The 25262-nt window shown below is 39.9% G+C and overlaps 1 protein-coding gene across 2 annotated transcripts in view; it reads right to left on the bottom strand.

The window, feature by feature from the left end:
* Positions 1-25262, bottom strand: part of BVES (blood vessel epicardial substance) — a 79377-nt gene that overhangs the window by 25280 nt on the left and 28835 nt on the right. The window contains exons 3-7 of one of the 2 annotated variants that reach the window (XM_006839969.1): positions 24018-24205; positions 21325-21433; positions 15846-16017; positions 15257-15276; positions 14768-14885 (exon numbers count right to left, since the gene is read on the bottom strand). In XM_006839969.1, the coding sequence (XP_006840032.1) occupies positions 14768-14885; positions 15257-15276; positions 15846-16017; positions 21325-21433; positions 24018-24205 (607 nt within the window). Of the gene's footprint in view, positions 1-14767; positions 14895-15256; positions 15277-15845; positions 16018-21324; positions 21434-24017; positions 24206-25262 lie in introns of both variants that reach the window. The other variant, XM_006839968.1, reaches the window with a different exon arrangement.

The raw sequence follows: 25262 nt of genomic DNA, 5'->3' as shown, positions 1-25262 counted from the left end.
TCTCTCATACTTCGGACATATTGTCAGGAGTGACCAGTCACTGGAGGAGGATATCATGTTTGGTAAGGTGGAGGGTCAGAGAAAAAGAGGAAGACCTTCAGCGAGATGGATAGGCAAAGTGGCAGCATCAACGGGCTCTGAGATTGGCCCAGGACTTGGCAGTGTTTCGTTCTGTTGTGCATATGGTCGCTATGAATCGGTCTCAACTCAATGGTACCTAACAACAACATTATTTACCACTGTCACCAACGTGATTGATTTTATAGAGTAAGACCCAAACTAGGTCAGTTTGTTTCATTATAAGCTGTTTTTACTATTTGATAACTATCTATATATTTTGTTGGTGGTGTTAAGTGTTGTCGAGTCGGTTCCGAAACCATAGCAACTCTGTATAGGGTTTTCAAGGATTAGCTGGTAAGCCGACCTTGCGGTTCAAATGACTTTGCAGTCTGGCGCATTAACACACAGTGCCACACCAGGACTCCATCTATATGTATTAACTTGATATTTTTTTAGAATTTTGATTCAAAGATTAAAAATGTATAAAGTCCCCTCAATGTTGCTTTAAAGATGAGAAATCTTTCAGAAATTCTCCCTAGGTCACAGAGGTAGTGAGTTGTGGATAGCAGGGCTTGGTGAGGTAAGAGGCCATATTTGGACAATGCGCTGGTGAGGGCAGGGACTCTGCACACAGACAATACCCATACTGGCTGTGACCTGTGTCTAAGGACACTGAGAGGGCAAATGCCATCCTCCTTAATCCCTAAAAGGGGAAAATGCAATGCCGGTCTTATAGGAAAAAGTCTTGGTGTGGCACTGGCACTGTAGGATAAACACTGGACTGCTAGTCACATGTCAGTGGTTCAAACCCACTAGCTACTACTCTTCAATAAGAGTCGGAACTAACTAAATGGCACTTAACAATAATAACAAGTACATCTCATAGAGAAGGCACCCTGGTGGCACAAATGGTTAAGCACTCAGCTAGCTGAAATGTTGATGATTCAAGACTACCCAGAACCCATCATCCATAGGAGAAAAGACCTGGTGATCTGCTGTTGCAAAAATTACAGCCTAATAAACCTTATGGGGCTGGTTCTACTCTGTCACATGGGTCATTATGGGTCCAATACATCTTAATGGCACCCAACAACAACAACAAGAATGCCATAGGGTGGTTGTGAGGATTAAATGAGAACACATAATAAGAAAGTGGTCAGGACAGGTCAGCTGATACTGCTGTGATTTGCACTGGAGGTATCACTTTGAATACTCCCAAACAACTTTCGCACATATGAATCATTTTAAGGTAAAGAACAAAACAAGAATTTCTAACGAATTCAACACAATTTTGTGCCAGGGCTAGCCAAGTGACCTTAACTTGGTTAGTGAGTGTTCCAAAGCTATACTTTGCTCATCATTAAAATGATACTGTTGCTTTTCTCTAACCATCTTAGTGGGCTTGAGAACTGTTCATGTGTGCTTCCTCATCTCCCTACTGCCTGGCCACAGCTCCTTCTTCCTCTCCGTATAATTCATGGAAAGTCTGTGTGTAAGCCAGTGACTGTTCACAGGGGGACAGAAATTCAAATCCAGTGCAAGAGATTATTTCAAGAAATGAGGCTTTAAACTAAGACTACTATATTAGCTTTGTGTCTTTCCAGGTAAATAAATACATAAGAGACGAAGAGAAATTCATTAAGACAGATCTGTTCTTAGTCATTGCTGACAAGAATATTAACTAGATGCAAGCTCTTGACTTAAAGCACATTTCTGTAGCAAGGTTATGTGAAACTAGCAGTTTATCCAGGGCATTATCTTGACATTAATAACAAAAAGTATTTAAAGGATTTTTGTTCTTTTGAAGAGATAATTCTCCAAATATTTTATAGGATTCTAAAGGATACTTGGAGTCCTGGTGTGGCGCTGTGGGTTAATGCGCCAGACTGCAAAGCCATTTGAACTGCAAAGTTGGTGGTTCAAGCTCACCAACTGCTCCTCGGAAACTCTATACAGGGTTGTTATGGGTAGGAGTCCACTCAATGGCACTTAACAACAAAGGATACTTAGTCCTGTACAGGGAGTCCTGGTGTGGCGCTGTGGGTTAATGCGCCAGACTGCAAAGCCGTCTGAACTGCAAGGTCAGTGGTTCAAGCTCACCAGCTGCTCCTTGGAAACCCTATACAGGATTGCTATGGGTCAGAACTGACTTGACAGCACTTCACAACAAACAACAAAAGGATGTAAGAGTCCTGGTGTGGCGCTGTGGGTAAATGTGCTGGACTAAAAAGTCAGTTTGAACCACAAGGTTGGCGGTTCAAGTTCACCAGTCACTCCTTGGAAACCCTGTACAGAGTCACTATGGGTTGGAACTGACTCAACAGCACTTAACAACAACAACAACAACAACAAAGGACGTTCATTCATTACAATTATTGGAAAAAAAAAAAATAGGGTCTGGAGCTTAAAATATGAGTTCCCAAATTGCCTATACTATCTCAAGATTTAAAACATACCCAAACCATACATAACCCCAATTGCCTAAAATAAAATCAGTCATACAACTTTGAAGGAAACATAACATGTTTTCCTGTTGCTATGACAACGCTATGCTCTGCACTGCTGGACAGTGATGGAACTGTCAAGCACAATCAAATGAATCTCCGTGTGTGTCTTTTATGCATTCATCACGTGTTGAGAACTAACAGTCTGTGGATGATGAGACGACAATAGAATGATAAGGTGTCCTGCTCAACATATGGGTCCAGGAGTAGAGAGCAGCTTATACACATGTGGTGGCATCAAATCCTTCCCACACTGGTCTCTTCCTCCCTCGTAGTCACATATCTGAACGTGGAGCCCAAGTAAAGGAAGCAACAAGACAGTGAAGAGTAAATTAACTGGACTTGTTGCTAGGGGCTATTGAGTCAGTTCTGAAAGTCTCATAGTGATCCTATGCACAACAGAATAAAGCTGTCTTCTGACATCTTTACAAATTTTATGCTTGAATCCATTCTTGCATTCAGTGTGTCAGTCCATCTCACTGAGGGTCTTCCTCTTTTTCAACATGATTAACAAGACTGTAAATCTTGATAGAAGCACACAGCCTCATCTTTCTCCTGAGTGGTTCGAGGGTTTGAATGCTGACCTTTCAGTTAGCAGCTCAATGTGGAATCCACAGTGCTAGCAGGGATCTTTCTCAACTGGATTTCAAACCAACCAAGCCCACTGCCCTCAAGTCAATTCTGATTCACAGAGACCCTGTTCAGAGTTTCTGAGACTGTAAATCTTTATGGGAGCAGAAAGCTCATTTTTCTCCTGAGAATCAGCCAGTAGCTTTGAACTGCCAACTATGTGATTAGCAATCCAGTGCTTATCTGACAGCGCCATGAGATTTTAGACCAGACAGGAATGGTTTTTCCTCAAGCCATTTTTGTTACTTTCTTTCCTTGACATGACAATATGGACTAGAATACAAGATATGTATGCAAGGAGTAGAGATTTTGCTCAACAGGTACCTTCACGTGACAAGTACAAAAATACAGCACAACAGAAGAAATAGGAGCAGCAGCAATTTCACAGCAATGGGTCACTCAAAGTTTCTCTTCACCTTTTCTTCAACTTCCTTTCTGCTTAATTGAGCTTCATTTACTATGTAATTTTGTGAACTTTTTTTTGTGTCATTATATCATCTCTTTGAAAGTAGTACCTTCACCAGAATCTTTACAAGCCTCTAGATAATGTCCTGGTGTGGTGCTGTGGGTTAATATGCTGGACTGCGAAGTCGGTTTGAACCATAAAGTCGGCGGTTCAAGCTCACGAACCGTTTCTCGGAAACTCTATACAGGGTTGCTATGGGTCAGAACCGACTCAATGACACTTAACAACAACACATAATGTACTGGACTGCAAAGTCAGTCTGAACTGCAAGGTCAGCGGTTCAAACTCATCAACCGTTCCTTGGAAACCCTATACAGGGTCACCATGAGTCAGAACTGCCTCCATGGCACTTAACAATCACCATGAGTCAGAACTGACTCCATGGCACTTAACAACAAGAAGACAGGAAATACAAGAAGCACATTCATCAGTACTGTGGAGATGCACTCAGCAACATTCCAGGAAGTAGAAACATCCTAATACTACAGTACTCAAAGTATAGTTCACTGACCAGTCACATCGGCTATTTGTTTTGTTTTGTTTTTTTCTGCTTGAACCATAGTGCCAATATGGTGGAAAAGCACAGGCTTTGGCATTAGACAGGATACCTAGGTTGAATGCCAGCACCCCCCTCTGTGGAACTTGGTGTGGAGCTGTAGGCTAAACACTGGACTGCTAACCACAAGGTAAATGGTTTAAACCCACCAGTCACTCACTGGACACTCTATACAAGTTTGCTATGAGTTGGAACCAACTTGACGGCACTTAACACCAGCATTCTCAATGCTCTCCTCTGAAACTGGAAACAGTATCCAGTGGGGTGGACTGTGTTTCTGGTGCCCAAGTCTGTGCACGTCCTGCAGGAGGATTAGTAGATTCGTCCTGCTAATGTTAGGTCTGACCAAACGACTTCTCTAGCCCAAGGAGAGTGAGTGAAGTGTCGTGTACTTTAAGAGCCTCTGTGCGATTTTTGCCACCAGTGTTGTCCTTCTACTACAGGAAATGGCAACGACACAAGCAGCAGCTACTGAAGAAGAAATGGCAAAGAGCAGCGCCCAATGCACAAGTGAGAGAAAGATGCCTCTCTTACAGAGTACAGCTGCTGCCGAGTTGACTCCATCTTGAACTGGGCTCCGTAAATGAATTTTTTTGTAAGTAGATCACCAGGCCTTTCTTCTGAGGTACCTTTTGGTTAACAGTCAGGTGTGTTAACCATTTGCACTACTTAGGGACTCCCTTTTTGTTACAACCTCTGAGATTTGGTGGACTGTTAGTGCCATATTATCTAGCAAAAGCTGCCTGTTTCATTTTGCCTTTCAGGATTATGTTGTTATTTGTTGTTAGGTGCTATCATGTTGGTTCTGACTCAGCAACACCAGACACAACAGAACTACACATCGCCTGCCTATATCATCTTCCCAACTGCTGGTGTGTTGGAGTCCATTGTTGCAGCCACTACGCCAATTCATCTAGTTGAGATCTTCCTCTTCTCTGTTGGCCCTCCTCCACTTTACCAAACATGATGTCCTTCTCCAATTGATCCCTCCTGATAACCTGTCCAAAGTACATGAGATGAAGTCTCACTATCCCGGCTTTTACGGAGCATTCTGACTGAACTTCTTCCAAGACGTACTTCTGCATCTCTCTGGCAGTCCGTGGCATATTAAACATTATCTGCCAACACTGTAATTCAAATGCATCGATCTCCAATCTTCCTTAACTTTTGCTTATCCTACAGCGCCAACTAGTAATTATTTAATTCACTTTAGCATGTAATTTATTAATAACTGTTAGTTCTTGTCTTTCTGACTTAGGTTTTAGTTCAGAACTACTGTAATACTGCAAACCGCTTTGGGTTTTCTATTTCCAGACCCATCACAGCCATACGAGATGACTGAAAAGATCATGGGTTGGGTCAGGTGTACCCTAGTCCTCAAAGTGGTATCTTTACTTTAACAACTTATAGAGATCTTTTGCAGTGCATTTGCTCAATTAAAAATGCCTTATGACTTCTCAATTGCTACTTCCATGAGCGCTGATTGTGGATCCAAGTAAAATAAAATCCTTGATAACATCAATCTTTTCTCCATTTATTACGGTGTTTTTTATTGGTCCAGTTGTGAAGATCTGTGGTTTATGCTGAGATAAAATTCATATTGAAGGCTGCAGTCTTTGTTTTTTTGTGAATAAACTGCTTCAGGTCTTCTTTGGTTTCCACAAGCAAGGTTGTGCCATCTACATACCACAGGTTTACGGTGAAGATGAAATGTGTTGTTGTATACAGAGTGTCTGAAAAGTAACAGATATTATTGCCAATACAGCTCCCCTGTCCCTGTCAGCACTAATGAAGCTGATGTTATTGCTGGGAGCAGCTGGACACATTGGACACCTAAATAGCCAAGAGCTTACATCATTTGTTTTAGAGACTCAAACATTTATTGAGACTACCACATGTGGACTTCTGGTGTGGCGCTGTGGATTACCACTGGACTGTGAACCACAAGGTCAGCAGTTCAAACCCACCAGCTGTTTCTCGGAAACCCTATACAGGGTTGCTATGAGTTGGAACCAACTCGATGGCACTTAACAAAAACAACAAACCATATGTTCAAAGGTAATAAATTTTGCTATTTCAGCTTACCAGTTCTAAAGATTGTGTTTCTATTCTTTGTTTTTCCAGGGAAAAGGTTATAATACGGGAAAATTGAAGGCATTTTGATGGGTCTGTAAATAGAAACCAGAGCAGCTTGCAGTAGTTCTGAACTAAAACCTAAGTCTGAAAGACAAGAAATAACCAGTTATTTAATAAATCACATGCTAAAGTGAATTAAATAATTACTAGTTGGCACTGTAGGATAAGTGCTGGACTGCTAAACACAAGATTGGTGGTTCAAATACACTGCTAAACACAGGGCTGCTAGCTCAAATCCAAAAGCTGCTCCTTGGACAACCTATACAGGGCTGTGATGAGTCGGAACCAACTTAATTGCACTTAACAACGGTTATTATGTTATTATGCTGTGTTTAAGTACTGACATCTTACATCTAACTGCAGAAGTGGGGCCAAAAAGTAAGAATGAGGGCTGGTCAAAGGGAAGTATGTATTAATGTAGATATGTTGTAAAATCCACACACATACATATGCATACATATGTACCTATATGTATTTCTATTAATATGTAAGATAGTGCACTGGAAACCTAAACAGGTTCAGCATATTTAGGTACAGCAAAGAATAACTAGACAAGGAGGCACTGAAAAGAAAAAGTACAATTTGTACTCTAGGGCAGCAAGCTTCTTTACAAACACTTAAGTTTTCAATTAACCACACTGGTAATCGCTGTTTTGGACTCAATTCGAGATTGATTAAAAGAAAGGGGGAAAGGAAAAGACCAGGCTTCTGTTAGGATAGAACAGGAATCAAAATCCAAGTAACAAAGCTAATACCAGTCAGACACAAGATTTGAATTCAGGCCTGTATGGAAAGTGTGTGCAATCACCTTGTAATGTACATTTCTAACTGGTAAGTACACCACTCATCTGTCAGTTTGTCATACCTATGCTGCTGGAAGACAGGCTATTGGTCATTTAAATACCAGCAGGATAACTCACCATAGACAGGCGTCATTGGTGCTTACAGATTACAAACAGATCAGGAAGAAGAAGGGAAAGACCTTTTCTGAATGGTTAGCCACTGAAAACCTTATGAAAAGCAGCAGAAATTTGTCTGATAATCCGGAAGATTCATCCCACAGGTTGGAAGGCACTCAAAACGTAACTGAGGGAGAGCTGTCTCCTCAAAGTAAAGTTAATCTTAATATTATGTGGGTGGATCAAAGATTTTGGGCCCTTCATTTGCTGATGGGACACAACTCAAAATGAGAAGAAACATCTGCAATCATCAATAAATAATCAGAAAGTGGAATGTATTAAGCATGAATCTAGGAAAATTGGAAGTCAGCAAAACCAAAATGGAACTCAGAAAGATAGATATTCTAGGTGTTAATGAACTGAAATGGATTGGTATCGGCCATTTTGAATCATTCATTCATATTGTTTACTATGCTGGGAAGTCAAAATGAAGAGGAATGGACTATTCATCATCAAAAAGAGTATTTCAAGATCAATCTTGAAGTACAAAGCTGTCTATGATAGGATAATTTCTATACATTTACTCATACCACTAAGTTAGCATAGTGGTTACAAGTCAGGGTGCTAATCTGATGGTCAGCAGTTTGAAATTACTAGCGGCTCCACAGGAGAAAGATGAGGTTTTCTGCTCTTGTAAAGATTTACAGCCTCAGAAAACCTATACAGGGTCGCTCTGAGTCGGAACTTATTCCACGGCACATAAATACCACCATGACAACTTATACCGCTGTTATTCATATTTACGCACAGACCACTAAAGTCAATGATGAAGAAACTGGAGAATTCTACCAACTTCTTCAAGTAGCATAGTGGATTATGAGCTGCCTGCAAGATCAGCAGTTCGAATCTATCAGTCTCTGTGCAGGATAAAGATGAGGCTTTCTGCTTTGGTAAAGATTTGCAGCCTTGGAAACCCTATACCGGGTTGCTATGAGTTGGAACCAATCCCCTGGCACATAACCACCATGACAACCACTCTGTCAGTCTGGAATTGTTCAAACAAGCAGTCAAGATACATTGATATTTATTGGTGATTAGAATACAAATGTAGGAAACAAAGAGGAAGGGTTGGTAGCTGGAAAATATGGCCGTCATGACAGAAATGATGGTGGGGTATGAATGACAGAATTTTGCAAGACCAGTGACTTCTTCATTAAAAGTACCATTTTTTAAAGCAATGTAAATGGTACATCAAATTGAATGCATCTGTGGTGAAAAAACGATGGCAAAGTTCTCTATCATCAGCCAAAACAAGGCCAGGGGAAGACTGTGGAATAGACCATCAGCTGCTCATAAGCAAGTTCAGGCTGAAACTGAAGAAATATGACCTTGAGAATATTCCACATAAAATCAGAGATCATCTCAAGAACAGATTTGATGAATTATACACTAATGATCAAAGAACAGAGGATATGTGGTATAACATCAAGAATCTCATATAAAAAGAAAGCAAAAGGTCATTAAAAAGATGGGAAAGAAAGAAAAAAGTGAATGTCAGAAGAGACTCTTTAAACTTACCCTTGAACATGGAGGACCCTAAAGTGACAGGAAGAAATAATGAAGTCAATGGCTGCTCAAGACGACAAAGTACTGTAATGCAACAACATGGAGTCAGAAAACCAGAGGGAAGCACGCGCTCAGTATTTCTCAATCTGAAAGAACTGAAGAAAAAGTTTAAGCCTTGTGTTGCAATATTGAAGGATTTTTAAAAAATGTTTTATTGTGAATTATATGATAGTTTACATGAGAGAACCTCAGTTCCATATTCATTCCACTGTACATCATTACATTGCCATGGTTCCAATCCCCTCCATGCATCGTTTTCCGACCAAAGGGCATATCCTAGAAGCCCATGCTCTATCCTCCCCCCTCCCCCCTCAGTCTTCGGCCCACAGTTCCTTTCCCTCTCTGGATCCAAAGTCCCCAGCCGCTTCACCCCTCCATGTCATCATCTCTGTCTCCATCTCAGGCATCCCCAGTTCTCTGGGTGGGGTCCCGTTCTCAGCTCTTATCCGTTGGTGGTCCCAGAGACCTCCGCTCCTAGACTGGAGAAATAATCACTCTCTTCCTCGCTACAAAATATCTACCCTTGCATTTCCAACGCTCACAATGCATCTTGATAACCATTATTCACTACAGTATCGCACGTTACCCATCTGTATTTCATTTCATCAGCTCCACGTAGACAAATTGGATAGTACTCACTGGTGATTCTGCCTTCCTCCATGCCCCCTAGCTCTAGGTTCACTCTTGAAAGCTTGTAAGCCAGTTACTTCTTGCCTTTGTAGTCCCTTCCTCCCCATTTGGGTATCCAATGTCCAAGTTGCCCCTCTCTGTCTACTCTGTGTGTGGAGGGGGTGGGAATGTTTCTTGCTGTAAGGATTTATCGCTTCTTTTGTGTCACTGCATTCGTATGCATAGGTCAAGTTCATCAGCTTGAATCAGCTCAATCTTCTTTCCCCCACCCCCCTCTTCTTTCTTCTCCTGGTTGAGCTCTGATCATCTAGTCATCCAGTCCCGGTCACATGGATGTCATCTGCAAGTGTGGGTGTTCTTGTGCACATGCTCTCTCTTCCCATCAGCTGGCAGCTCCATTCTCCACTTGAGTCCTCCGTGGCCACGTCATTGACTCTGGGCCCAGGCGTCCTCGGGTCTCCTCGCACTGCTTGCCAACCAGGGCAATACCGAAGGATTTAATGGGCAAAACTGCATAGGCAAATCTGCTGCACAAGACCTTTTTAAAGTATTGAAGAGCAAAGATGTCAGCTTGAGGACTAAGGTGAGCCTGACTCAAAGCCATGGTATTTTCAATAACCTCATATGGATGCGAAAGCTGGACAGTGAATAAGGAAGATCGTAGAAGAATTGATGCATTTGAGTTATGGTGTTGAAGGAGAATATTGAAGGTACCATGGGCTGCCAAAAGAAGCAACAGATCTGCGTTGGAAGAAGTGCCATCTGGCCATCTAGCCTAGAGTGCTCCTTGGAGGTCAAATGGCCAGACTTTGACTCTCATAATTCGGACATATTGTCAGGAGGGACCAATCACTGGAGAAGGATATCATGTTTGGTAAGGTGGAGGGTCAGAGAAAAAAAGGAAGACCTCCAGCAAGAATGACTGGCAAAGAGGCAGCAAGAATGGGCTCAATCGTGGCAACAATTGTGAGGTTGCCCAAGACTGAGCAGTGTTTTGATCTGTTGTGCACAGGATCACTATGAGTTAGTACCAACTCAATGGCACCTAACAACAAATGGGCGAAATATTGAATAATGCAGGAAGCATGAAAATAAGATGGAAGGAATACACAGAATCATGGTACCCAAAACAATTGGTCGATATTCAACCATTTAAAGAGGTACTATATGATCAGGAGCCAATGGTATTGAAGGAAGAAGTCCAAGCTGCACTGAAAGCATTGACAAAAAACAAGAATCCAGGAGTTGACAAAATACAGATTGAAACGTTTCAATAAACTGATGCAGCACTGGAGGCGTTAACTCATCTATGCCAAAGAATTTGGAAGACAGCCACCTGCACAACCAGTGGGAAGAAATCCATATTTAACCTGTGGAACGAATCTTCTGACACTATATTGACAAATTTCTGCTGCTTTTCATAAGGTTTTCAGAAAAGATCTTTCCCTGTTACTTCCTTGTCTCTCTGTAGTCTAGAAGCTCCAGTGAGGCCTGTCTATGGTGGGGTTTCCTGCTGGGATTTAAATGACCAATAGTATGTCTTCCATAGCACATGTCAACACAAGTATGACAAACTGACAGGTGAGTGGTATACTTACCAGTTAGAAATGTACATTACAAGGTGATGGCACACACACTTTCCATGCAGGCCTGAATTCAAACCTTGTGTCTGACTGGTATTAGCTGTGTTAACTTGGATTTTGATGTGACCCAATGGAATGTGGAAATCATCAACAATATCATTAATATCACAAGTAAGTAAATTTTTGCTGAGGATAATTTAAAAATGGTTGCAGCAGTACATTGACAGGAAGGTTCCAGAAATTCAAGCTGGAATCAGAATAGGATGTGGAATTAGAGATACCACTATTGACATTGGATGGATCTTGGCTGAAATCAGAGAACTCTAGAATGATTTTTGTTTTTGTTGGTAGGTGCCTCGAGTTGGTTTTGACTCATAGCTACCCTATGCACAAAAGAATGAACATTGCCTGATCCTATGCCACCCTCACAATTGTGCTATGTTTGAGCCCATTGCTGCTGCTTGTTTAATTGTGCTTTATTGACTATGCAAAGACATTCAACTTTGTGAATCATACAAACTATGGATAGCATTGAGAAGAATGAGAATTCCAGAGGACTCAATTATACATAGTCCAAGAGGTAGTTATTGGAACAGAACAAAGGGATACTGAATGGTACAAAGGTATGCATTAGGGTTGTGTCCTTTCACCATGATTATTTAATCTGCATGCTGAGCAACTAATCCAAGAAGCTGGAGTATGTGAAGAAGAACATGGCATCAAGATTGGAGGAAAACTCATTAAAAACCTGTGATAGGCAAATAATACTACCTTACTTGGTGGAAGTAAAAAGGACTTGAAGTACTTATTGAAGAAGATAAAAACTACAGCTTTCAGTACAGATTTATACCTCAATGTAAAGAAAAGTGAAATCTTTACAACTGGACCAATAAGTAACCGCATGATAAACTGAGAAAAGATTGAAGTTGTCAAATATTTCATTTTACTTGGATCCACAATCAATGCTCACAGAAGCATCAATAAAGAAATCAAATGACATATTGATTTGGGCAAATGTGTTACACAAGACGTCTTTTAAGTGTTAAAATGCAAAGTCATCACTTTGAGGACTAAGGTATGCCTGACCCAAGCCATGGTATTTTCAGTTTCTCATATGCATATGAGATCATAACAAACTATGTGAAGAAGTGCTGGTGTGGAGCCATAGGACAAGCACTTGACCTCAATGTTGTTTGAACCACAAGGTTGGTGGTTCAAAGTTGCCAGTCACTCCTCAGAAATCCTATACCGGGTAGCTGAGTCTGAAACGACTCAACAGAACTTAACAACAACAACAGCAACATATGCATGTGAAAGTTGAACAATGAATAAGGTAGTCTACAGGAAAACTGATACATTTGAATTATGGTGTTGGAGAAGAATACTTAAAGGACCACTGACAAACAGAAGACCAAACACATTTATTCTGAAAGAAGTGTGGCCAGATTGCTCCTTAGACATATGGATGGTGAGACTATCTCTCATACTGTAGACAAGTCAAAAAGGACCAGTTTCTGAAAAAGGACGTCACACTAGGTAATGTGGAGGGTCAGTGAAAAAGAGGAAGACCTTCAAGGAGATGGAATGACACAGTGGCAATAATAATAGGCTCAAACAACAATTGTGAGGATGGCACAGGATTGGGCTGTGACTAGTGTCACACCTAGCAACAATAACAGTAGATTATAGAATATGATCAATGTCAGCTAAGACCTTCAAAAACTTAGTTTGCAATAGAATAGAACTATTTCCAGTTGCCTTGGAGGCCAGGATGGCTAAGCTTCGTCTCTCATACTTTGGACATATTGTCCGGAGGAGACAATCATTGGAGAAGGATGTCATGCTGGGTAAGGTGGAGGGTCAGAGAAAAAAAGGAAGACGTCTAACGAGATGGATTGACCAGGTGGCATCATTGATGGACTCAAGTGTGGCAGTGGTAGTGAGGTTGGCCCAGGATCGGAACTGTTTCGTTCTGCTGTGCATGGGGTCGCTATGAGTCGGTGCCGACTCAATGGCACCTGACAACAACAACAAAATTTCTAGTTTCTTATGTGTGCAATTCCTGAGACCCTACCTTTAAATGTGCAGTACATTTCCATGCCTAGACTTCTCTTTGCAAAGTAACCCAAAAAATGAGGCTTTGTAAATCTAGTCTCTCCTGACTATGCAATCTAGGAATATAGTTCAATTTAACCAAAGCTTTCAAAAGTTGCAAGGTTAGTTACAGAAATATTTGTTGTTGTTGTTGTTAGGTGGATTGAGTCGGTACCGACTCATAGCAACTCTACGCACAACAGAAGGAAACACTGCCCAGTCCTGGGCCAACCTCACAATTGTTGCCATGCTTGAGCCCACTGATGCTGCCACTTTGCCAATCCATCTCACTGGGGGTCGTCCTCTTTTTCTCTGACCCTCCACCTTACCAAACATGATGTCCTTCTCCAGCAACTGGTCCCTCCTGACAATATGTCCCAAGTATGAGAGACGAAGTTTGGCCATCCTGACCTCCAAAGAATACTCTGGCTGCACTTGTTCCAACACAAATCTGTTGGTTCTTTTGGCAGCCCATGGCACTTTCAATATTCTCCTCCAACTCCTTAACTCAAAAGCATCAATTCTTCTACGATCTTCCTTATTATAAATATTTAGGATTTTTTAAATGTGCTTATTTACTTTTTAAGTTAGCATAGTTTGAAACATAATTGAGACTGTGAGTAATTCTTCTGTAAGAATTATGAGATTCTTATATCAGTGGAAAAATTTGTCTGCCTTTTTGCTATTTCACATAAATTTGTTCAAAGTTCTTACAATAATTCTTAAAGTAGTTTTAAGCACTGTCCTAAAATAATTTGGTTTCTCTCATTTAATAATTCTCAATGTCTGTGTTGTCAGTGTTATTAAAATGTTTTAAAACAATCTTAACTGAAGAAGGATGTCCTGCTTGATCAAGTGGAATGTCAGTGCAAAAGAAGAAGGATCCCCTCCACACACACACACACACACACACACACCCAACGAGTAGCAGCAGCAAAGGGCTCAAGTGTAACAACAATTGTGAGGATGGTGCCGAACTGGGCAGGATTTTGTTTTGTGTCCATGGGGTCGCTATGAGTTGGAACCTATTTGACAGCATCTAACAATAACAACAACAACAAACTATAGAAGAGTTTTCCTTGGAAACTTGCATCCTGGTGGGTGTGTGAATGTGGTAACTCACAGGACCGTTATGTGGTTTCCATCATCTTCAGGAATATTCCATTTCCAACCAATAAAGCACCATCAACTGTTTTCCCTATCACAGTTTACACAATGCTTGCTGGATCTAGTTCACTCTAACAAAAATCATGAAAAACAACTAAACCAAATATTTACCAAACCATGTAAGCTATTTTATACTATTTCAGTAATCCAGTATTTATGTAAAGCATATGACAAAAGTAAGTCAACACACAAAAAAATAATAAATAAGTCAACAATTTCTAAAATAGAAGAGTTCTAGAGTTGGATTTTAGATTATGTACAAAATGGGGAAAAAAAAAATCCTAGACAAAATTTGTCTTTAGATTGCCAAATGATGACTTCCAAAGTTATTTTTCTGATCAAAGTTTTAACTTGTATATTGCCAACAACATTCATCAGAACCCTAGAGAGAGCTTCATCGATTTGGGGTAACTTACGAAGAGAGGAGACACTGGAGGTCCCCCGAAGAAACTGGTGTAGCCCATCATCACTGTCACTAGAACTGGCTATACTGTTCCTCATTTCCAGCATGGAGATCTGGGTGCAAAGGCTGAGCTTGACTTTCTACAAAGCAAAGTTTTAAGACGTCTGAGATTTAAAAGACATAATCTCAGCAGTGCATAAATCAGATATTAAACAGTATTTACAATTCCTTCCTGCAAGTTAGTGCATATAAAAGACTACCTGGTACACAGTAAATATTCAACATTAACTATGATTTTTACTATTAGTTATTACATAAGCTATCTTATAGAAGATTGTTATTACTTTATTACAAAAAATATAGCCTGTTTATTATTCTGAAAATATTGAGCACCAACTGAATTCGAAGAACCAACCCAGATACGATGACTTTAAGAAAGCACAAATCCATACTTATTGTTCCTGGAGATCCTTAGTAAGCAAATACTACTAGTCATAGGAACAATGTTCTCCAACTTCTCTTCTGCAATTGTTTTAATTTTTTTGTAACCAAATATGGAGAAATTATTATCAGATTGTAAATTTCTCAAGATCAATACAGCTCTACAATCTCTAGATGAAGAATCACAGATGTCCACCCCACACCTCTCCAGCTACCTCTGAGCTGCACCAGAAGATGTATACACTGGAAGGTTCCAGGGTGACAATGGCTACTTCCTGTTCACTGGAGTAGGTCAGAGTTTCACTGTCTGCAATCTCTCCACTGACCTGCCTTCCTCCACCAACTCCAACCCCACCTCCTCCAACACATTTACCATCTTCATTAGATTGCTTCAATGATTCTTTCTGAAAAAGATAGCATATCCTCACCACAAATGGAGGTTCTGACATTTACAGATGCCTTACTAAGTAATGTCAAGTACAAGAAGTACAAAATATTTCCTTACTCTTCAGAACTGATTCCCTGAAGGTTCTAAATTACAAGCATCCCCACTGCACTTAAAATATGACCAACTGATGGAAATTCAGGATAATATCTCATCTATTGAGTTATACCTACCAATATTTACCAGTAAACACTCAGAAAAACACTTACTTTGTCATTTATTGTAGGATCATTCAATGAGTACAGCTTGTTTGTAATGTCTTTTCCTATAAGATATCTGAATATTTCATACAGGAAAGGTTCTGATTCCAGAAAGTAAGTTAATCTTTCTCTGGACCAGCATAAAAATCTGCAGTTATCATCTGCAATAATGGTGACCTGTCAAAAAACAAACATGCAAAGAAAAAACATTATTTATATGAATTATGATACAGTAATCTGGTGTGGCGTGGTGAGCTAATGCGTCAAGACTGCAAAGTCGTTTGAACTGCAAGGTTAGTGGTTCAAGTTCACCAGCTGCTACTTGGAAACCCTATACAGGGTCACTATGGGTTGGAATCGACTTGATGTCACTTAACCACAACAACAATCTGGGAAAAGAGATGAGTAGACACATTTAGTGGATCTTATTGTTACGTTGAAGAAGCAGCACTGGACTGCCAGGTCGATTTGAACTGCAAGGTGGCAGTTAAAACCCAGTAGCCACTCCTTGGAAACCTTATACTGAGTCGTTTTGAGTTGGAACTGACGCAACGGTACTTAACAACAACAAAAACATGGTGATGATTTGTCAAATTAATTAATCTAAAATTAGGTCCCATATGCACAAGGTCCTGTAATTATATAAACATTTATGTTGTTTTCAAAAATTATGTTTAAAAATCAAACCATCTACAGACCAAATAAAAGCCAAAGATCAGGGTTGTTTTTTCCTTTTGTGCTGATCAGCTGATGTGGAGACCCACGGGCGCCCCAGGCACCTTAGAATCCAATCTCAAGGATCCATCAGATCACAGCCCAGCCTGTCCTGCATGCCCCTGGGGCAGGGAAATGGGGCCAGACCCTGGGGTCCCACTTCCTCCCTGATTCTGAGGGTGGCCCGCTTTCAGGACACAGGCTGTCACTGTCCTACCTTCATACCCCTGTGGTCACCCAGAACCTGGCAGACCCCACTTCAGACACTTTGCTCTATTCTTGTCCCACATCATGAAATACCCAATACAAACTTCCTTTCTGAGCTTTATTTCTCTGTGTACAAAGGGTCTGCCAGTCAGGGACCCCAACAAGGACCTGGGTGTTCCTTACTCCTAGATGTATATCCTTTATGTCAAAATAATCAGTAGAGTTTTTACTATTGTCATAAATGCAAAATGTTAGATAATACAATAGTTGATAAGCGAGAAGTATGTGTTGTCAGTTCTGATTTAGCAGATTTTAACTGCCTACCTTGCAGTTAGTAGTCCAGCGTTTATCCTACAGCGTCATATAGTTTTCAAATAATTAATTATGCCTAGAGTACACCATTCATCTGTTTGTCATACTGTGGTAGCTTGTATGTTGCTGTGACGCTAGAAGCTATGCCACCAGTATTTTAAATACCAGCAGGGTTACCCATGATGTAAAAGTTTCAGCAGAGCTTCAATACTAAGTCAGGCAAGGCAGGAAGAACTGGTCATCCTCTTCTGAAAAAACTGGCCACTGAAAAACTTATAAATAGCAACAGAACATTGTCTGATGCAGTGACAGAAGATGAGCCCCCCTCAAATTGGAAGGTACCCAAACTACGACTGGGAAAGAGCTGCCTCCTAAAATAGAGTTGCCCTTAATACTTGGATGAAACAAAGCTTGGCAAAGCGTGAGCTATAAGGAAGAAGACTCTCAACAACATGGTTTGACGTAGTGGCTTTAACAATGGGTTTAAAGATAGGAACGATTGTGATGATGACTCAGGGCGGATCGGTGTTTTCTTCTGTTGTACACAGGGTTGCTATGAGTCAGAAGTGACTGGACAGCTCCTAACAACAACACCGGACATACAAATACTGCCCAGGGCCATGGAGCAGGCGTTTACCTGGAAGCTGGTAGTGAGCATGTTGACTGAGGTAATTTTATTTGAATGATACTTCATTTCTTCTACTGTCATTCAATGATTTTCTGTCACAATAGTTGTGTAAAAATATATGGGACAGCTGGTGGGTTTGAACCGCCACCCTTGTGGTTAGCAATCTAGTACTTATCCTACAGTACCACATGATATAGTAACAGTTAAAATCTGAGTAAATGAAATTTGCTTCTTAAGCTATTAAGGTTAACTCAGCAGCGCCATGTTTGAGTTATTGTGAAGAATTTTACTAAGGAAATTAGGCAGTGGGACTCATGGTGTGAGGCTGTATGATAAGCATTGGATTATTAACCATAAGGTTGTTGTTGTAAGTGCTGTTGAGTCGACCCATAGCGACCCTGCATAGGGTTTCCGAGGAGCAACTGGTGAACTTGAACCGCTGACCTTGCAGTTCAAGTGACTTTGCAGTCTGGTGCATTAACCTGCAGTGCCACACCAGGACTCCTAACCATAAGGTTGTTGTTGTTGTTAAGTGCTGTTGTAGGTGGTTCAAATTCACCAGCTGCTCCTCAGAAACCCTACATAGGGTTGCTATTAGTTGGAAGCAACTCGATGGCACTTAATAATGACCTAGTAGTGGGAAATACAAAGGATTTCTTTCAGGTAATTCTTTTAGGCTTAGACTATAAATTTGTAACCCGGTTCACTGTAATAACCTCAAGGCATTGAATCAGTCCCTCACCTTAAATTCCAAACCCATTCTACACCCTCACATAGTGAGAAGGCAAAGACTCCATTACTCAAGAGGCCTGAGGGAATTGCTGAATGTGCTAGAATCAGAAGTCTGACAGTATGATGGGTTGACTGTCTGCAGGGGAGAATTTATTATTATTTTTTAATGCATTGTACAACATTTCACATACCAGGAACATGAAGTGGTCTACCTAACCAATAACTGAGTTTCCATAAGCGCTAAAACGTTATCAGTCAAAACTGACTAATCAAATAGCTTCACACTTAACCAAAATATTTAACATTAACAAAATGTTTTATTTAAATACTAGTTAAAATTTAGTGCCCCCCTAAAGCTTTGATTTTCAGGCTTCACAGCATAAGACATACAATGGGTGGCAAAGAACAAAAGGGGGAGAAAAGATTAACGGTACAGCTCATTGAATATAAAACAACTACACAAAGAAAAAGAAACCAAACACAAAACACTTAGTATTTCTACCTTTTATAATATAATAAAGGAGCTCTGGTAACATAGTGGTTACTAGTTAGCCTGCTAATCTCAAGGTCAGCAGTTCAAAACTACCAGTAGTTCCGCAGAAGAAAGATCAAACTTTCAGCTCCCATAAAGATTTACAGGGGAGTTGGAACCGACTCCATCGCACATAACAACAACAGTTAAGCAGCCACTTTGATCTGTGAATACCAAAAGGACTTGCAAACACATAGGGGTGATAAACTCTTAAGTTCAGAATCCTTTTTCTCAGCTGTTTTTCTCTATGCCTGTGATCACTTGTAATGTTTCAACAGTTAGCTGAGGTGTAATCTGAAGAACAGTCCTTGAGCTGGATTGCCTTTTCTCTTTCTTTTATTACCTTATTGGATAATTTATTAGCTTCCTTACAAAGAATGATGATAAAGCCATAAAATGTCAAAGGAAACAGGTCCTTATCAGAACACCTAGATGATGTTCACAGAGCAAAATGAGGTTAGTAGGGCGAAAGCCTGTGAGTGGAGAAGTCTGAACACTGAGGACTTAAGATATCCCCCTCTCATAGGCAGGTAATAAGAAGTTAGTCCCAGGAGCATGAGACAGTTTTTATTTGGGAATTCACTTTAGTAAGGCAATCTACTCCTACACAGATGTGCTACTACTATTTGTGTTCTTGAGTATTTGCCAACAGGAACATTTTGTAAGCAATCAAAACATAATCTCTCCCCAGGGCTTCCTCTGATGGAGTTTGCTCCAACTGTACAGGATGCAGATGCAATATCATTAAAGTAGCTTTTATCCACTGACCAATCAAGAAATGCCACCCCCGAGAAAAGCTGACTGATCTCTGGGAAGGCTGATGATATGCCCTTTCCCCAGTTACGGCATCTCGATTTTTATTCATGTTGTTAGAATCTTCGAAGAAATTATCAGGAACCTTTCTTAACCACCAAATCTCAATCCCCAGTAGCTAAGAAAAAATAACTGTAGCTAGTGATAGGAATTCTTTTTTTTTTTGGTTAACATAATTGTGAAAATAGAGTAATACTCGAGGGAAAATATAGTACATGTTAGTATCTGTGATCTTTCTATGGGACTTAAGGTATTATATAAAAGCATCTGTTACTATCCACAATGTCGGTAAGCAGTTCAAGTCCATCAGTTGCTCCATGGACAAAGATGAGTCTTTCTGCTCCTGTAAAGATTTACCATCTCAGAAACCCTATACAGCATCATTAAGAGTCAGAACACACTTCACAGCACACGGCAACATCTATACACAAGAGAAACGGATCCAACAGATAAATGTTGGACTTTCAAGAAAGAAATTGTGGGGAGGTCAGAGAAAAGAAGTGGTTCTCTGAATCAGTTTGTAGGTGGTAGTGACCAAAGACAATAGAAACATAATTCTGTGTATACCTCACGCTCACAATACACAGGTAAGAGAGTAAATCAGAGGAGGGAGGAGCCAGGATACAGCATCAGTTCTCTGCTTCTGAATCTTAAACCCAATCCACTTAGCAAGCAAGCTTGCTTGTCAGTGAATTTCTATGGGATGTACCTTTAACAAGTGGTGCAGTTATCACACATTACTCAGGCAGAGTGGAAGCAGGCAGGGCTGCAACTATTGTAAATGTAGTAAACAAAACTGTATTTCTGTGAATTTCCACTTTTATCTCCACTTTTGTGCCATACCAATTTGGCTCTTAAATAAGATTTTTGCCAACGAGAAATATTAACATTTTTCTCTCTCTAATGATAATATCCCCTCCATTCCATTTCCTACTTAACTTTTTCTTGCTCATAAGCAAGCCTGATCTTAGGATATTTCCTTATCCACAAAGGAAACTCTCATCCATTTTCTTGGCTACTTTCCTACCAATAATTAACTGAATACAATAGGAGGGTTGAGCACTATGGAAAAAACTGGAACAAAGTGCTATGTAATGAAGCAATTTTCTTTTAAGACATATAAAGAGCACACTGAGTAGTCCATGTTCAAACGTCACTCTTAGCCCATAAACCTATTCGCCAAATACAAGCATAAAAAAGTAAAGGGATTAGCTTTGTTATAAAGATTACCAAAATATGTCGTCTAGGGCAAAACCAATTTTCTGGGGGTTTTGTTAAGTGTTTTAGGAACAATGATTACCTACAATCAAACTCACAATACAGAAATAATAGTATCATTACTATGGCCAAATTACATTATCTTTTTCTAAGTCTTCCTTATGCACCCATATGCACTATTTTGTTTAAAAAAATTTTAAATGGAACCACAGACTTCACATTACTCAGTTATTTTTTCAATAAACCATAACTACTTTTTATTAGTATCCTTTCTATTTTGAATGACACATGAATTCATTTGAATCTTGAATATTATACTAAAGCATACCTGGAATTTTTCGTCTTTGTGCATCTCAGTTGATCTAAATTCAGGAGAATCTATAAAGGCACAGGGGTAAATGTTATGCAGAAAATGTCCTCGATAGGAGACCTTCATTCTGACAACAGAAATGAATGTTAAAAATAAACACAAAGGATTTCCCAAATAACATGATGATCCTTAATACCTGCCATCTTATTGGTCTGATTTCATGCTGAAGTTTTAAAGATTTCAAATATTACTGACATGATTAAAAGAATTTTGCAAGGCAGATATATTTCTTTCAAAAAACAATGTAAAAAAGGAAAAGAAAATAAAAGCATCCAGTAGTGAACCAAACATGTGTCTTCCAATGGTTATCCATTCTCTTATAGCTGCAGGGATGTGATTTATTATTTAAACTGGCATAAATGACAGAGAGAAAGCAATGATATAAATAAACAGTTATGCAGAATAACAAATATACACTGAAATTCTCCTCAGAAAATTGATATTCCTACCCCACCCCGAAGTGGCACTGTAGCATAAGCACTGGACTGCAAGGTTGGTTTTTAAACTGCAAGGTCGGCAGTTCAAACTCACCAGCCACTTCTTAGAAACCCTACACAGAGTCATCATGAGTTGGAACTGACTTGACACTTAACAACAACCCTTCCCACCCACACACACACACACAAAAAGATCACCTGAGAAATGTTCTGAAACTTCTTGAATTTTAATGTCTACTTTGCTGTTGTTGTGAAGTGCTTACTGTTGACTTTGTTGTTGTTGTTGTTGTTGTTAAGTACTGTGGAGTCAGTTCTGACTCATGTGACCCTGCACAGGGTTTCCAAGGCTGTAAATCTTTATGCGAGCAGAATGTCTCATCTTTCTCCTGCGGATCAGCTGGTAGTTTCGAACTGCTGACCTTGAGGTTAGCAGCCCAACTCGTAACCACTATGCTACCAGAGCTCCTTAATGTTTACTTTAAGTCGACTTTAATTTTGTCTCATTAACTTTGTTGTTGTTGTTAGGTGTCATCCAATTGGTTCACACTCATGCTGACCCTGTTCTCAACAGAACAAAACTCTGCTTGCTCCTGCACCAACCTCACAATTGTTACCACGTTTGAGCCCATTGTTATTGCCACTGTGTCAACCCATCTTGTTGAAGGTCTTCCTCTTTTTTGCTGACCCTCCATTTTTTCAAGCATGATGTCCTTCTCCAGGGACTGGTCCCTCCTGACAATACATCCAAAGTACAAGAGACTTGCTCACTTTTAAGGAGTATTCTGGCTGTACTTCTTCCAAGAAAGATTTGTTTGTTCTTCTGGCAGTCCATGATACTTTCAAAATTCTTTGCCAGCACCATAATTGAAATGCATCCACTCTTCTCCAATTTTTCTTGTTCAATGTGCAACTTTCATATCACATCAGGCGACTGAAAATATCATGGCTTAGGTCAGGCGCATCTTAGTACAGAAAGTGACATTTTTACTTTTTAACACTTTAAAAGATCTTTAGAAGCAGATTTGTCTAACGAAATTCATCATTTTATTTCTTGACTGCTGCTTTCAAAGGCAACGATTATGAATCAAAGCAAAATGAAAATCTTTAACCATTTCAATCCTTTCTCCACTTATCACGTTATTTATTGGTCCAGTTTTGAGGATTTTTGCTTTCTTTACATTGAGGTGAAAATCAAATACTACAGCTTTCAATATAGTTTGTATCAGTAAGCATTTCAAGTTCTCGTCACTTTCAGCAAGCAAGGTTGTGTTATCTGCATATCACAGGCTGTTAATGAGTCTTCCTCTAATCCTGATGCCCAGTTATTCTTTATATAATCCAGCTACTTGGATAATTTTCTCAACATACAGAATGAATAAGTATGGTTAAATGATACAACCTTGCCATACACCTTTCATGAATTTAAACTGTTCAGTATCCCTTTGTTCTGTTCTAAGGACTGTCTCTTGGTCTATGCATGGGTTCCTCATGAGCACAATCACGTGTTCTGGAATACTCTTTCTTTGCAATGTTATCCATAGCTTGTGTGAGCCACAAAGTCGAAAGTCTCTGCACAGACAATAAAGCACAGGTAAACATCTCTCTGCTTTCAGCCAAGATCCATCTGACGTCAACAATGATATCCCTCATGATGACAGAAATTTACACACTAGATTCTAAAAGGGCATTTGGGCAGCTGAACTGAACTCTAAGAGCCTATCGGGTAGATGTGCACTATTATTCACACTTCTTCATATGGTTACAAAGCAACTGTTGAGGTTCTGAATGCTGTCACCACATTCCTTTTCTGAATCCAGCTTGAATATCTGGCAGCACCCTGTTGATGTACTGCTACAATAGTTTTTAAATTACCTTCAGCAAAATTTTGCTTGCATGTGATATAAATGATAGTGCTCAATGCTTTCCGTATTCTGTTGTATCACCTTTCCATGAACTTTAAGAAGGTAACAAAAAATAGGTTAAAATAGTCTAGTCACAATGGAAAATCCTGATGTCAATGAGATTCAGAGAAGTAAAGTCTAACCAGTTGCTCCACAGCATAACTCCCAAAAGTAAAATGAACATTCTATCAACAACGAAGTCTATAACCACCTCCTTCATTGGTTGACAGTATTCCATCCATTTATTTCTTACCCAGAAGCTATGATGAGATTATAGGCAAACTGCAAATGTCAATTTTCATAGAGCACTTACTTTCCTTTCAGAAGGATACTCAGACGGTCATCAACGGAGGTGTTGTCTTCTACAGCATAAGACTGACCCTTTTTCAAAGTTTGAATTATGCAAAACTGTCCAGTTAATCTTCTAAACAAATCTGGAGACACACGGAGCGGCTCAAACAATCGCCGGTAGATACCACTGAGTTCCTTGTCAATCTTGACCTGAAATACAGTAATGAGGAGAGCTGCGCTAAAGCAGCAACACTGAAACATTGACTTTTGTAGCCTCAACATGGACTTGAGGATAAACACATTCTTGAAGCATATCATCACCCGTCTGTTAGGCCCATTAAGTCTTACACGGAGAGTAAGTGATGATGCACATATCTACTCTAGATTCTAAAAGGGCAGGCAGTTGAACTGAACTCTACGAGTATATTGGGTAGATTTGTACCATTAGTCACACTTCCTCATATGGTTATAAACCAACTGTTGAGCTTTAGAACACTGCCACGACATTCACCTTCCCAATCTTTTTATACCTTCTACAAATAACACAAAACCTTTTCATCTTTAAAACACTTCTGTATCACAAGAAGAAAAAAATTACACTAAGTTTAAAATATTATAACAAGATGGTAAGCACATAAAACAGCATTCAATGTGATAACAAACTTATGAAAATAATGTGTACATTAAGCATTTATCTCCAAGTAATAATTATTTAATACACCAATAAAGAAACACCAAAAACATTCACATCTGTAATCACTGCTTCTCATTTATCGATTTTCAAGCAAAGAGAAGGGAACAAGAAAGACGTCACAGGCTTTCCGAGGAGCAGTTTCATCCTACACCTAAATGAACTCTGTAGGCTGAAGAACCTGCAGGTGAATGAGGAAGAGAAAAGCAAACTGCTTCATTACCTCTGTGGTGAGACTCCCCAAGACCCAAGTCACATTCCCTCGTTGGGCCGTTTCAGTCTCTGGAAGCCACTGTGAATGATTTCTGGCATCCAGAACAAAGAACCAACATCTCAGTGATACCTACAGCAGGTACTTGATGAAATTATACACCAAGGTCACAAGAGCTACTCTGATGTCTCTCTGGCATCTGCATTGCTCTTACTTGTCTGGCTGTTGTATTTTAATGAAGAGACAGTGATTACATCTTTCCAAAAACAAGTAAACAAGATTCTAAGTGACTGATGTATGTGGGTTAAGGCGCCAGACTGCAAAGCCATTTGAACTGCTAGGTCAGCAGTTCAAGCTCACCAGCT

This window comes from Chrysochloris asiatica, unplaced genomic scaffold (genome assembly GCF_000296735.1).
Source record: "Chrysochloris asiatica unplaced genomic scaffold, ChrAsi1.0 scaffold00027, whole genome shotgun sequence".
Classification (NCBI taxonomy): domain Eukaryota; kingdom Metazoa; phylum Chordata; class Mammalia; order Afrosoricida; family Chrysochloridae; genus Chrysochloris; species Chrysochloris asiatica.
The sequence above is the reverse complement of the archived record's forward strand: the minus strand, read 5'-3'. Positions and strand labels throughout refer to the sequence as shown.